At 33.2% G+C, this 16371-nt stretch overlaps 1 protein-coding gene across 1 annotated transcript in view; it reads left to right on the top strand.

The window, feature by feature from the left end:
• Malrd1 (MAM and LDL receptor class A domain containing 1) overlaps positions 1 to 16371 on the top strand; it is a 686047-nt gene that overhangs the window by 430664 nt on the left and 239012 nt on the right. Inside the window, exon 29 of the mRNA XM_047521295.1 lies at positions 8039 to 8222. Coding sequence (XP_047377251.1) covers positions 8039 to 8222 — 184 coding nt within the window. The remainder of the gene's footprint in view (positions 1 to 8038; positions 8223 to 16371) is intronic.

Here is a 16371-nt window from a genome sequence, read left to right as displayed (position 1 = left end):
CTCAGGGGTTAAGTGCCCCTGGGCTTAATCCCCAGTACAAAACAAAAACAAAAACAAAATCCCCTGAAATAATGTGGCTCTTAATCCTAAAGGAGCAACTTCAAAGGGCTTTTCTATCTGTGATATTACAAAAGCATATAGAGATGTATATAGGGCTAATTATGTCATTTGTGTGTTTGTGAGAATGGAAACAAGCTAAATTTTCGATCCTATACAATGTAAAAGAGTTTATGATTCTGTAGTTGGAAATCCTGGGGAAAAAAGATTAGTATAGTAAAAAAAAAAAGGAAAGTAATTACAAAAATGATTTGTACAACTTCAGTGTCACTGATCTTTATAATGCTTTGCATTAAAATGCCTTCGTCACCTGCGGGTCCTATTTTGGTTTTCTACATCTTTGAAGAAAATTGTGAGGAAATAAACTTTTTGAATTTAAAGGAATTCTATTCTATCAAACAAGTGAGGATCTTCTGCCTGTTTAAAATAATTCTATAACACATGTAAAATATTTTATATATGTTTATATTTGCACACATCTACCCAAAGAGTAAATTTGTTTAACCCTCATAGTTATTCTCTTGGGTAGAAAATTTTCTGTGAAAATTAGAGTCACTGACTTCATATTTCTCTTCAATTGTATTAGCTGATGGTAAGATATTTCCAAGTTAAAGATCTTATGCAAATTTTAAATACTCTATACTTGCTTTCATTTTATTTTTGAGAATCAAAATAGCAGTCACATATATAAACTTCATTTTGATATATTTGCAATTTAAGAAATTAAAATTTTGTATTACAGGTACTCATTTTTTTCAGATAGTTGATATTTTAGATGACTTAACTAATTATATATATGTATATATATATGTATTTGCAAGATACAGACACTCAAACTTGTAGCTACTCTTCCATTTCTTAAAGGATATTTTAAATATATTAAATGTGAAGGATTTTAATGCCAGTAAAACCATCTATGTGTCTTGAGATATTCTACAATCTAGTCTTTCCTTTGTCAGGTAATAAAACAGGGGCCTATACAGTGCTTCAGTTGAAACTTAGATGAAATTATTTTATTTTGTTGTTTAGATATAGAAAGATTCTTGTATGGCATGGAGTCTTGTTTCATATCAGTTATAGCTTAATATTTTGTGAGCATTGTTTATTGAAATACAACGGGTTTTTTTTGTATTCATTCTTCTTAGTTATACATGACAGTAGAATCCATTTTGATAAAATTATACAAACATGGAATATATCTTATTCTAATTAGGACCCCATTCTTGTGGGTGGGCACCATGGTGGGATTCTCTTGTGTATTTTTGTATATGTACATAGGAAAATTATGTTAGATTTATTCTACTGTCTCTCTACTCCTATAACATTTTTTTTTCTATTGATGGAATTCAAAAAATTATGGCAAAAACAATTCATGGGTTTAGAAGACACAAAAGAAAGTTTTATTTATTGGATTATTTAGAAACCATGTGCTATCCCATAAGAAGGGAGAGTAGGGAGGGGAAGATTAGAAATTCATTGAATTAGACAAAAAGGAATGAAGGGAAGGGAGGGAGAATGGGAATAGGAATGACAGTAGAATGAGTCAGACATTAGTTTCCTATCCTTATATATGTGTTGTATACATGACCAATGAAACTCCACATCATGTACAACCACAAGAGTGGGATCCTAATTAGAATAAGTTATGTTCCATATATATATAACGTATCAAAATACACTCTACTGTCATGTATACATAAAAAAGAACAAATAACAATAAAATTAAATTTTAAAAACTTGCTCACCAAAGGCAAAATATAAAATAAAAAGAAACCATGTTTTTAAATTTTTTTTGTTTTAATTTGTTGTGCATGACAGTAGAATGCATGCATACATACATTTTCATAGATCATACATACATGGAGTGTAATCTCTCATTTTCCGATTATACATATTATAGGATCATATCAGTCATGCGGTCATACATGTACATGAGGTAAAATGTCTGTTTCACACTATCATTTCTACCCCCTACCCCTGCGCCTCCCTTTCCTCCCCTCAACCTAATATAAAGTAACTCTATTTTTCCCTATCTCTCCCCATTGTGAATTAGCATCTGCATTATCAGAGAAAACATCTGGCCTTTGGTATTTTGAGTTTGGCTTATTTGGCTTAGCATGATATTCTCTAACTCTATCCATTTATCAGCAAATGCCAGAAATTCATTCTTCTTTAAAGCTGAGGAATATTCCATCATATATATATATATATATATATATATATATATATATATACCACTTTTTTTATCCAATCATCTCTTAAAGGGCTTCTAGTTTGGTTCTATATTTTAACTATGATGAATTGAGCTGTATTTAATTAAAATTGAATAAAGGTCAAATACTACTTACTTTTACTGATTTTCTCAGATGCAAGTTGATAAATTCTCATTTCTCATGAGAATTACATAATTTACATATATAAAATATTCATAATATCTATAATCAATATGTAATAAGAGAAGATTTAAAAAATTTGTTTAATACATTTTTTAAATTTTAGAACAGTTTTAGGTTTATTTAACTATCTTGAAAATAGTTCCAGGATTTCTGGTACACCCATACTTTTTTTCTTCTATTATCAACATCTTACATTAAAATGGTACATTAGTCACAAAAAATAAACCAATATCAGACATCATTAGTAACTGAAGTCCATACTTAATCCAGATCTCCTCCTTTACCCCTCTGTCCTGTTTCTCTTGTATTACTCATGCTTGCCTGGCCTCCATTTGTGGTAGTGTCTCAGATTTTCCTCATTTTGATGATCTTGACAGTTTTGAGAAGTACTGACCAGATATTTTGCAGACTGTTCATTCATTAGTATTTAATCCGTTGTTTTCTCTCTGGATCTGGTAATAGGTTTGGGAGAGTGAGACTACAGTCATCCCGTTGTTTTTACAATCTATCAAGGAGGCATGCTACCAAAATGAGATACAACTGGTAACATCAACTTTACCTGGCCTCAAATAGTGTTTGTCAGGTTTTCCTGTCCACTCCTTTCCACATTGTCCTCTTTAAAAGAATGTCACTATGTACAGTCTACACTGAAGGAGTGGGAATTTACACTCCACCTGCTTAATATTGGAATATTTATGCAAATTATTCAGATTCCTTCAGTGTGGGAGGTTTATCCATTCTTCCTATTATTTACTTATATCGGCATGGATCCACTGATATTTATTGTACACAATACATTGTAATCCAATATACTTTATTTATTTTGTTGCTTAAATTGTTCTTGCTTTGGGCACTGAGACCACTTTTAGTTGACTTCTGTATTCCTTTTTACATACCACCAGTCATTTTGGGTATTTAGTTAAGCCCTTGTTTCCTTTCTGGCTCAGGCTCATGTGTGTTTCCTGAGGAAGTTTCTAGAATCTGCCATTTCTCCAAGGACCCCAGTTCTTTTTATTGGAAAATGGTTTTAGAAACCAGGTCTGGGCACTAAGTCAGATGTTGTTGCTTGTAGGGTCTCTCAGCTGACAGACATGCACATGTGTATGTGTTTACTAATCTGTAAATATGTATTTCTGCATGCATGCATGTATCTATAAATATTTCTGTATGTAACCATCTGCATCTTTAGTAATCTAAATATCAAATCTTGCCATTTTCAAATATAGTCCCTTACCGTGTGGGTCATTGCAGCCTTCTCCCTCAGCTTATCTGTAACATTTCACTGGAACACAGAGAAACCTGTCTCCCATCATCTTCCAAAAATTTAATTATTTTTTCAGTTCTAGTAAACATCTTCAGGGGATTTCAGAACTCTTAAGTCATTTATACCTCTCTGGGAAGCAGCTTTCCAGAATGTCTACGTACAGCTTCTTTTCTTTTTATTCTTATGAGCGTCACTCATTTCCAAATTTAATTCCCAAGACTCCTCAGTGAGGTTTTTCACACTTTTGTCATGTTTAGACTGATTTGTCAGATTCTGCATTTTTTCCAGAAATATTTCACACTTTTAAGTGATTTTATTTTTCTAATCACATGCCCTAAGTTTACTCTTTGTGCTATAAAGTGACATGGGTTTTGACAAAGGCTCAATGGCTTAAATTTATCATTGCATAATATATAAAGAAGTTTTCCTCTCCTAAAAAGTTCCCCTGTACTTCTCCTATTGAAATCTCTTTCCATCTCCCCAAACCACTGGCAGTTCCTGAATTCTTTACCTTTCTATAGTTTTCGAATTTCCAGAATGTCATGGCAATTTTATATAAAGGAGCACTTGAGGAAGAGTATGCCAATTATTCAAACATTAAAATTTCTGTAGGGTAGGAATGTAACTCAGTGGCAGAAGACATATCTACCATGGGTGAGATCCTTGGTTCAATCCCCAGCACCACAAAAAGTGAAATGAAAATGGCTATAAATATTAGCAGAGTGTGATTTGTTTTAAGCAGAGTTCCATTGCAGAAATAAATGACATTTACCCCAAAAAGATAAGACCACAATACTGTGATAAATTTCTTAGTTTTCCTTTATTTGAGAACATCTTGGGAAGTCTTTGGGACCCTGTTATAACCTGACATGGATGGAAATCTGGACTTCTCTGCTCAACCTTTGCTGTGCTGCTGGTAGAGATCAGGCTGGTTTTCCAGTGATGTCTGGCTGTTACAGAACAGTTATTTTCCAAGTATTTTGTTTCTTATTAGATTTGCCCTTTCCTAGTTCTTTGGCTAGAAAGAGAGTTTCCAGTTTGCTGGCTTTTAATGTTTTACTTGGGATGCATGATGAAAAAAGAAAATTTAGGCAATTCACCATTTTGTGGTTTTTTTCGAACTTGAGGTCCCCAGCAAGTTTACCTTCTTCTCTCTAATTTTCAGTCTCCTTAGATATTCATATAATTATATGTAATGTCTAGGAGCAACATGAAAAAGCAACTCCACTAAAATCTTTCCTGAAAATGGTAATAAGGAACTTAGTAGGTATGACACTGACGGATGACCAGAACAGAGACTGACATAGAAACTCCACAAGCATCTATAATATGATAAAGATATAAGTGGAGAAAGGAAGGATTGCTTAAATGGCTTCAGAGCATTGACTAATTCTTTGTGAAAAATTTATATATTCACTTTAAACATGAAACAGAAATTCCAGGTGGTTATATTAATATGTCTCTATAATTTGAAGTGGCTCTACATTTTCAGTACTTTTGATTACTTACTTTCCCATGACCAAAAGGAAAGACGGTATAAAGAATAGTGCTAACACTTGGACTACAAAGGCAAGTGTGCAATGCATAAGGCACGGGGCCAATATGCACACTGTGTAGGAAATCAATTCTGGGTTGCTGAAAATATTAAATTGAATAGATAAGATTTCTCCAGTTTCTATAATTTAACCACTTTGGTGTTCATGACTATTTTTTTACTATTATTAGTGTGTTCAATCACTTTTCATATGTTTATTTTCTTGAGGTCTTGCGTTTAAAGGGCTAAGGTTATGACTTAGTGGTAGAGCACTTGCCTAGCATGCAGGAGGTTCTGGGTTCAATCTCTGGAAGAACTAAAGCAATAAAGTCCACGTGAATGTCAGATGAACTTCTTAGTGGCAAAATCATGGGTTAGAAGTGAGAGAGTTTTATCTTTTCTTCATTCAAAATGAATCAAAATCAGCATATCAATAAATAAAGATCTCTGTAAGTAGGAGAAATATTTGCAAGTTGACTACATGATCACTTTTTTAAAAATGTTTTCTTCTTTAAGGACGTGTGTGTGTGTGTGTGTGTGTGTGTGTAGAGAGAGAGAGAGAGAAAGCAATTCCACAGTGATTTATTTTATTTTTATTTTTATTTTATTTTTATTTTCATTAGGTTAATTTCTCCACAGGGTAGGCTTCATATCTTCTCACTTTTTACCCAAAGTATCTAAATCTACAACTAGCAATATATAAGCATTAAATATTTGCTGAATAAATAGATGGATAAATAAATACATTTCCTTGTTTATTTGGATGAATACTTTGGTAATTATAGGGATAAGAGTTGGTGTTAGATCCAAAGTTGAATAATTGCAAATATATTAGAATTCTATTTTATACTCATGGATGTTTACCCTCGTTTTCTTTGCTATCACATAAAATCACAGTGAATATTTAAGTCTGTTCTTTTCTTTTTCTTTTACAAGAAGCCTAGTTATAAGATTTAAGAAATGGTTCAAATTTCATTGATTTAAAGAAAATATGTCCCTTTTATTGAAAATCTTTGGGGCCTTCATATACCTCATAAGTGATTCTATAACTGGAGACAGATGCATAGGAGAAGTTAATAAAGTTTGTGAATTAAGACAGGCTTTCATCAATATTCATGCCTCTAATATTGCTAAGTGTCAGACAGATACCCTCTACTTTAATCTTTAATTTAACTAATAATCTCTTTGATTCAAAATCACTAAAACATCACTGCAAATCAAAGACTAACCTTGAAAAGAACTTCTCGTTAGTTGTCAGAAAGATATGACGTTCCATTAATTGTGAATTTCCCATCCCCTTCAATGTAGAAGTCACTTGACTCTGCGAGTAAAGATTCATCATTGTTTTCAGACAGATACTGAAGAATCTATATATATATATATAGGTAGTTGTTTTGCAAAGTTAATCTTAAGTTAATTGATACATAGTTACACTTTCTATCACACAAAAAAATCATATGACAATATTTATTTCTCCCTCAACAGAACAAGAAATTAATCATATTTATTAACACTAATTCCCCAAAAGTTTGAAACCATGAATGTGTAATTTTTTGAATCCCCTCTTTAAACATTTATTTTTCTTTTTGCTTTTGTTTTATATTCTTTAAAATAACTGTAAATTATGTATTTCATAGTTGCATGGTATGAATCTGTTGGGACATCTCATTTGTTGGATACCATTCCATTAAATGCTCCCCTCTGTTCCAATATTTTGATTACAAGCTTGAGATAATGGTCTTATATTCATCCTGAAAACACAATGACCTAGCACCAAATACTTTTTATTTGGGTACTAACCATAAATGCAATGCAATGTATTGTTTCTTTTTCTTTGATAAATATCCATGATCAAGATTTGTTACATCACCGAGTATCAAACTGGCCTAGTCCTAGAACACCAAAGAAGCAATGTATATGATCCCAGTCTAGACCACGTGCTCAACTGGCATATCTGCATATTTAATGAAGGGATGATTTTTACTGGATCATTAGGGTTATATTATGTATCATTTTGTGGCTTGTTACATCACTAGGGCTGTTCATGTATTAAAATATTGTACTACTAGTTGATCAGCCTCAGTTATTCAGAGGAGTTATTTAGATAAAAGTTTTAGAAAAATTAATTCTTTTTTATAATTGAAGAATTTTGCAAAGGAAAAGGACTTTTGAAAAATAATGTAATTATGTAATAATAGGATTTTTGAAATCTGGCTTATTTCAGAAATTACCATTTTCCATCCATGCTCAATTCACAACACAAATCTTTAACCAAGTACATCAGGAGTAAGTGATTTTTCCCACATTTCCTTTCCATCTCTTTTCTCTTTATCTGGGCCAGTGATTTAGGCTCCTGGAAGGAAAGTGCAAACTAAATAATTAAAGAATATGATTAGAAAGTGGGGATAGGGCACCCAGAACTATAAACCCACCTCTTCTCTATAAATTGTTGAGATTCCATCCAATATTAAGAATTTTGTGTACATGAAAGGACAGGTAGATTTAACTGAGCAGGATGCTATGATAGTTTCTCTGAAAATACCAAAACAAGTTTATTGCTAATCTTACTAGAACTGCTGTTGGGAAACATTGGTAGATTACTATGCCTGTGTTTTAGTGAGATAAAAATGTATTTTAGTGAGAAAAAAATGTACATTTTATCAGAGTTCCAATTTTTTTTCCAATTTTCATTGGTCAAATCATTTTGTGCCAAATAACTGGGTATTTATTATTGTTTTTATTGCTGCTATTGTTGTTGTTTTTAATTTTTTCCCTCTTTAATTTCAGACAGAAAAAGGACTCTCAGAAGTATGGCAAGAAAGTAGGCAGAACCTTGGTAATCACTGGCAAAAAGCTGTCATCCTGCTAGGAAAGTGGAGGAACTTTAAAGTCATCTTTCAAGGTATCAGGACAAGGGACCTGGGAGGAGGAGCTGCAATTGATGATATTGAATTTACAAACTGCACAACTGGTAAGTTTCTGGAAAGCATTTCTGTTTGGAAGCACAGTTATAAAAGGCTCTGTAGTGTACTTCCTATACACATACAAATTGTTTCACAAGTAGAGCTTCATAATTGTAAAATTGCAATACATGTTAAGAGATAACACCTATGTCAGTCCATTTGAGAGGCTGTAACAACATACTATGAGCTGGGTGGCTTAGGAGCAACTGAAAACTATTTCCCACAGTTCTGGAGGCTGGGAAATCCCAGACCAGGGGGCTGGCAGATTTCATGCTGGGTGAGGGCTTGTTTCATGGCTCATACATGGAACTTCCTTGCTGTGTGCTCACATCCTGGAAGGGAAAATGAGCTCCCCTGGGCCTATTTTATAGAGGTACTAATTCCATTAATGTAGACTCAGTTTCCATGACCTAAACTCCTCACAAGACATTTCACTTCCTAATAATATCACCTTAGAGGAGTTCAACATCTAAATTTGAGGAGGAAATAAATATGCAGATCATAGCAATACCTCTCCATTCTTTAGTTGCAGAAGTGACTTCCCTCTTCCTTCCACACTGTCCCCTAACATGTAGAAGTATTCTTTAAATTTGTTTTTTCAACACAATGTGAAATGTAACTATAAGATTTACATCCAGTGGGGCACGGTGGTGCACACCTGTAATCACAGTTGCTAGGGAGGCTGAGGCAGGAGGATTGCAAGTACAAAGCAGCCTCAGGAACTCAGGGAGGTCCTAAGTAACTTAGTAAAACCCTGTCTCAAAATAAAAAGTAAAAAGAGCAGGGGATGTGGCTCACTGGTTAAGCACACCTGGGTTCAATCCCTGGTAGCAAAAAAAAAAAAAAAAAAATTACATTCATTTTTAAAAATTTAAATTAGTGATAAATGAACCAGTTAAAAAAAATTAGAAGCTGGCCATTAGTGCATATATGAGAAATAAATTCAAGCAAAACTCATGTTGAAAACTATGCTCAGGAGATTTAAAAATGCTATTCCAGCATGTGAAGGAACAATAACTTGAAAAAAAAATTGCTATCTTTTATCATGCTTCTAAATGTGAAGTATAACTACACTCAGATTTTCTTTATAAAACTATGCAGAAAATGTCAAAAATAATTATAAATACATTTGTACAGTTTCATAGTTTGCAGAGTTCTTTAGGGGAAATTATTCCATTTGATTTCCAAAATAGCCCTGTGTGAAATATTCTGCCAATGAAGATTATGCCTTCTGTGGTTTGCTATACTGATTCACTTGGCGGCGAGCCTCTGGGACTGAAGAGCTAAACCTGAATGCTATTTAATTTTATTGTTGCTCTCGTATTAAAATATCATTTCACTCAGGCAGTTCAAAAATGCGACTTTGGTTTTCAGTGATGTTATAGCATCTGTTCTTTTTATGAGCAGTGCTGCTTCAAAGGATTCTGCTTCACAAGAGATAGAACCTTTAAAAGTTTACCCCCCCCCCCACCAATCCTGCTTTCCAGCAAAGGTGGATGCTACTCAGCTACCTTATATGTGTTACGTAAGATCAGAACTCATGTGCACCTGAGGATCCAGGGAGCACAGAACTCTGTATCTGTTGCCATGCAGGAGCCAAAATCTGAGATGAGAGCACTTTTGGGTAGGGTTCCATGACAAAAGGAAATGGGGTTCTGCAAATACAATCATGAAAAGGGAACCTTAGATGTGAGAATATGCTTCTTAAAGTCTTTCCTAGTCAATTTTCTAGTAATATGTAGATTTTCTATTATAGTTTGTAACTCAATCTATAAATGATTTTGGCAACTTGAAAAGGAAAAATTCTTCAAAAGTTTTTTTCTAAGATTTTAGAAAGAAAGAAGTTTTTATTCCACAAGAATTCCTTCCTCTCAAGGGAAGGAGAATACTTCCTAGGTGGGTTGATTCAGGACAGAAGGGAACTGAGAGTTATTATTCCAGCTTTGCCTGGCTCATGTCAAAGTTTGCACTGTTTCTTCCCTTCCCTGTTTTAAAGTAATTTGATAGTTAACATGATTATAAGTAATTTTATTCCACTCAATCCAATACTCATCTTACTGGGTGGTATTTTAATATCTTATAGTTATTGATAAATTACTTGTAAGTCTAACATTCTATGTTTTCAATAAGAAGCCATTGTGTTGTCAATTGCAGTTGAATATGATCAATCTATACTGAATACACTTTAGGAAAAAGCAGCCATTGGTTTTCAATAACTTAGTGTGATACAATAATGAGTATTTTAAAAGTATTTCTTACTTAAGATAGAAATAATTTTTTAAAAAGTATTATGAGAACTTTTGGAAACTATGAATGAAACTGAAACCAATGACTTTGTAAATCCCCTAGTTTGGGTATTCCAAGTATTGCATTCAGATTGCTCAAGATTTAGTTTTAAGATATATGCCACTCTCATGTCTGTAGTCAATGGGAAGAAGCTTTGAGTATTTTGCCCCTAGTTCTTTTCCTCTGTTGCCAGTTTAGAAGAGAATGGTATTTGATAGAACACCTATAAGTCAGAGAGGCACTTGGCTAGGAACAAGTAGTCTTTGAAGCAAAATACCTGAGTGTGGAATCTGGCTGTGCCACTTAGCTTGGGGAAATGCCATCATTTCACTTTGCCTCAGTTTTCATATCAGTAAAATTAAGATGATAAACAAGAGTCCCTTTATAAGTTTCTGTGAATATTAAATATATTAACACATGTGAAGATCTTGGAATAGTCTTGCTATATCCTAAAGTTACTTTATTACCTATTCAAAGCTTGCTTTATTGCCCTTTATTAGGAAACTGACTTGAAATCGCATATAAATAGGTCATCATAAAATTTATTGTGGATTGTTACCATTCTCCAGTTGAGATAAAGAACTTAAAAAATAATGTTTATTTCTTTCATATTCCATCTAAAACACAGAAAAACACCATACATTTTATGATACCTCATATATGAAATGTCCATTTTATGATACCTCATATATGAAATGTCCAAATTATGGAAATGTATAGATAAAAAGTGGATTAGAAATTATGTATGGCTGAGGGAATGATTTATAAGGTTTATTTTAGAAGAAGATGTAAATGTTATAATATTGTTTGTGGTGATTTTTGTACAACTTCATAAATACACTAAAGTCATTAAATGTTAAACTTTATATATGACTTTATATAGCTGAACTTAAGGGCATCTAATTATGAATCATAAATTGTAAATTATAAATTGTAAATCAATGGAGCTCTTTAAAATATTAAGAAATGACAGAGAATTCTGAAAGATGGTATGAAAGTGACAGAATAGCTTTTAGTGTTTCCCAAGTCTTCTCATCAAAACAGAGCACCTGGTTAGCAAAGTCAAACAGCCGTGGAAAAACCTACACACAAAATTATTTGAGAATACACTCCTCTAAAGCCCCAAATACAAACCAATGGAAACAACCTGCAAACAGCAGCAAGACCTATGTGCTACTTGGGTCTATAAGGGAAAAGGCAGAAGAATGGGGAAGGAGCTCACAGAATCACTGGAAAACACAGCCAGGTGGTTTGAGGGTAGCAGCCAACACTGAGGAGGATTTTATTCACTAGGAGAACTAATGGATCCTCAGGATCTGGACAAGGTCTATGGGATTGGAACAGTGTAGACCTGTGAACTCTCTCCATGATCTGTGATTGCTCCATGATTATCTGACTTAAATCTGAGGTCCCAATGTATATATTTCAAATTTCAAAATCATTGAGATTAAAATTTAAAATTGTGAGTGTAAATGAGAAAAGATATATGGTATATAATATATATAATATAATATATGCATACCACATACATATATATGTACATACACATATACATACCATATATTTAGTGGTTTTTTACTTTACCTGCAAATAAAATGTTATTTGAGTTTAATATGTATATTTTACTTTCTATTTATAAACTTACAACTCAGTTTATTAAACAATATTTAGTAAATGGTCAGAATAAAGCTAGATATATTCCTTTTTATTTTTTAACATTATAAATACATGATGGTACTATCTTCAACTTACTATCAAATTTATTGTATTTTCTAAAAGAAAAACTAATGCAAAAACATGGACATTTCCTGTGTTCCAAGTACACACTAAGAAACATTTCTTCCTTTTTTTGGACAAGCTAATAAGGAAACAAGTATCTTATTCATAGAAAAATAATTGACAAAACATGAATTTGATATCTGCCTTTCTCTTTTTTTTCAAGTTGGTTTGCAAATGGTTTGCACACAAATCTTTAAAAAATGCAACCACCATTCCATAGAACAAAGAAGGAGAGCATTCATATAGAAAGAAAGGAATATTTCATCATTGTAATTATAAAAGTTCTAAATTTGAATGACTACTCAGTTTTTAATCAGAATATTATTTATTCAAGTGTTATTTACCTGATGCTTATTGGCTTTGTTGTTAATACCAATTAGCTTTTATTTCATTAGTTAAGAGCCCAGATCTGCAATAATACTATTGGATGTCAACCCTAGCATACCTATTTGCCAGCTACTCTGTGTTTTAAAGTCAAGTTCCATAATCTTCCTTTGCTTTTTTTTTCTCATTTATAAAGTAGTAATAATAATAATGCTTCCATTTCTTAGACTTCTTGAGATAATTATTAACTGTATGAAGTGCTTTGACCCATGCATAAGACAGTAAGCATGTTAATATGTGTAAGCTAAGAAGGATACATGAACAACAGTGAAGAAGTGAAACATTTTATACCAACATTCAGGATCTGATTCTGTTTGATTCTTTCAGTTTTACGGGTTCAGCAAACACCTCTCAATTGTCTGGGCTCTTTGCAATATACTGCTTATGGCTCCTCCAAGACGGGCATCAAAATGCAATCTGTAAAAATAAAAATAAAAAAAATAAAAATAAAGAAGGGCTGAAATAAAGAAAAAAGAAGAGCTGAAATGTGTGTGTTCCACAAGGTTTGATCACATGGATTTTTCCACTTCCCATTTCAGTGCCCCTTTCTTGACTCCTGGCATTTCCCCCATCTGTAGTGTGTCACCCCTGGATTTTCTATTTCCAAGACTCATCTGTAAACTGCCTTCAAGATACTGGTAAACCAGGGAGTTTGGGATAGGATTCAATAATTATCTAAGATATTGCCCCTTGCACTGAAAATCTAGAAATTCAATTGAATGATGACCAGTTTTCAGTTCAGGGAAAAAGAAGAAATAATTTTGGGAATAGGAAATGTATCCAGAAGTCCATAAAATCTACTAAGTAGATAGTAGCTATTTGGTCTCTTTCTAAATTCATACACAGAAAACCACATCATGTCCCCCCAAATAATCTTAAATATGAAAAGAAGGAAATACCTTCAGAATGAAATAAAAGAACCCAGCATCATTACAATTTTAGATGTCTGATCCATTGTCTTCACACATACTTAGAAAAGACATCCTCTTTTATTATAGCCAATTTCACATCTTTCAGTTTTTCCTCTTAAAAAACTGTATGTATGACTCCTAAGTGTCCTTTAAACAGTAATTGATCTGGAGTGAAAAATAGTGGCATGATGGTAATGATTTCAGTGCAGTATCATTCTGGATTCAAATTGAACTTGGGAGATCACAAAACAGTGATTGCCACATAAAGTTCAAGAATAAATAAATGTATAAACAGAACCCTGTACAGTTTGAATTTAAAACTTACCCTCTTCACTTAGGTAAGATGAAAAGCTATATTTCTGTTCAACATATGAGTGTTCCAAGTGTTGCATTCAGATTGCTCAGGATTTTCTTTTGAAGTGAGGATGAGAAAAAGAAACAAAAGCAGAAAAGATAATAAACATTTTACCCTAATGAAGTAATCAAAAGTGCCTTATTTTTAATAGTGAATGATTAAATAATGTGTAGCACTTTATATTGTAAGTGTAGAAAAATGATTGATGAGCAGGTAGATGGGTGGAAGGAAGGATAGATGGAAGGTGGACAGATGGAGGAATGGGTAAATGGATGGATGGACAGATAGCTGGATTCATAGAGAATATGCATATGTATTCAAATCTTGTTATAAGTGTGAACATTGAGGACAGAAAGAGTTCCTTTTCTGGAGGAGTTACATTCTGTTGGCAGTTGCACATAATAAAGTAATATGTAATATTGTGATGGTGACAGGTGTTCTGAATGATATAGAAAGAAGTGACAGAGAATGACTATCTTGATAAGAGTGGTCAGAAACAGTCTCTTTAAAGATTACACAGTTGAGAAAAGTCCTAAGTAAAATGAGAAAGCAGCTATGCAAATATCTCAGGGAAGAACAATCCAGGCCTAGGGACCTGGGAGGTGGATTTGCTGAGAGGTGAATACATTGCTAAAGCAGAAACAAGGATGGTGAACTAGTGAGGGTTCTCCTCGTGAAGAACCTTGTCATCAGAAATGTCTGCTTCTTACTAAGGCACTTCTCACAGTGTAGGGATTGAGCAATCAAACTTTGGAGTCTTTTTGGTTTAAATCCTGACTTTACCACTTACTTGCTGCATGACATTGCACAAATCCCATCAAATCTGTGCTTCCTTGTATTTATGGGAATAAAAACAAAACCTACTTTATTAGGTGATCATGAGGATTTGAAATTAATAAATACCCTGTGCTTTGCACAGTAACTTTTCATCATTGATTTATTAGGTATTATCATACCTAATAAATGTTAGATATGATTAGCATCACCATGATTGTCATTATTGTCATCAAATTTAATTTAATCCCAACAACTGGAAAAGTGAGGTGCCTAGAAGTCATACTAAGTAATACCAGCTCTGTTGATTTCCTTACTGTTGCTTTGTGGTGCCAAAACCTAGCCATATTTAGCTCTAGTACGATAGGATACTACCAAAATCTTGATAAGTACATGATAAAAGCAGCTACCCAGCACCAATATGTCTGAAAAGTAAATTCAAAGTACAGTAGTTACCAACTTGTCTGAGTCCAGTGAGACAGAACACTCACACACATGATGAATTATGTATTACTTACATAAGACAGCAAGGAACAAAAGAAGCCTAGAGTTCATGGTAAGCGGGTCCCATGTTGCTCAGGGAAGCTGCCCAGGATGGTGGATCAGTTGCACCATAGCTGAGGGACCTGGGAAAGAAGTCCTCCTGAGGTTTATACCCTTGGGAAACAGGACATGCTTTGCCAAAATATTGAAGGACATCCAGCAAGAGAACTATCCTGCAATATCTAGTTTGTCAATTATTTCAAATGGCATTGAAAGGAAATAGGTGATAACAGATATATCTGTTTCAGTGATATTAGTTAAAATATTTAAAACAGCGTACATCCCCGTTTTAAATTTTTTAATATTCAAGGAATTGTCATTGTTCTAAACTTGTTTTGTTTTGGATTCAGGAAAACTTTTAAGAGGAAGGAGAGATTAGAAAAGAAAAGAACCCGGTAATTGCTATAAAACTTGAACCAGATTCAAGTCATAAGTTTCTTTCTGTACCTGATTATATAGGGTTATTTTTATTCTAGGTTTTCTAATACACTGCAGTGTACCTTTTGTACCTACAGCTAAGATTTTCTGCCTGAGTTGATAAAAAATTTAAAATATACTCTAAATGTCAGAGCCAATTCCTATCTTTAAATTAAACCTGGTGCTTTAAATTAAGCTTGACTTATTGGCTATTTGAAATGCCCAATGCTTCTCAAGTGAAAAAAAATTAGTTTTAGTCAAAGTAACTGTAGTTTTGTAAATATCTTTTATGGATTAACAAAAAGTCAAAAAAGTCATGTTTAAAAAGATTTTGTTAAAATTAACATATCCTGCTTATATTTTCTCATCAATAACATGTTTCATATATAAGTGTATATTCTATAAAGATTTAACAAGTCAATACATGCAGTATCCTTTGAATAGTGACTCTTTGTGGTCACTAATTAGCACATATTATATGTTGATGAAAACATTAGTAACTTTGACATTTTGGTCCATGAAAGTAACTGATTTTTATTGATTCAAAATTGTGATTCTTGGCTGGTGCAGTAGTGTACACCTGTAATCCCAGCAGCTTGCAAGGCTGAGGCAGGAGGATTACAAGTTCAAAGCCAGCCACAGCAACATAGTGAGGCCCTCAGCAACTCAGAGAGACCCTGTCTTTAAATAAAATACAAAAAAGGGCTG

Source organism: Sciurus carolinensis, chromosome 12 (genome assembly GCF_902686445.1).
Source record: "Sciurus carolinensis chromosome 12, mSciCar1.2, whole genome shotgun sequence".
In the NCBI taxonomy this organism is placed as follows: domain Eukaryota; kingdom Metazoa; phylum Chordata; class Mammalia; order Rodentia; family Sciuridae; genus Sciurus; species Sciurus carolinensis.
The sequence above is the reverse complement of the archived record's forward strand: the minus strand, read 5'-3'. Positions and strand labels throughout refer to the sequence as shown.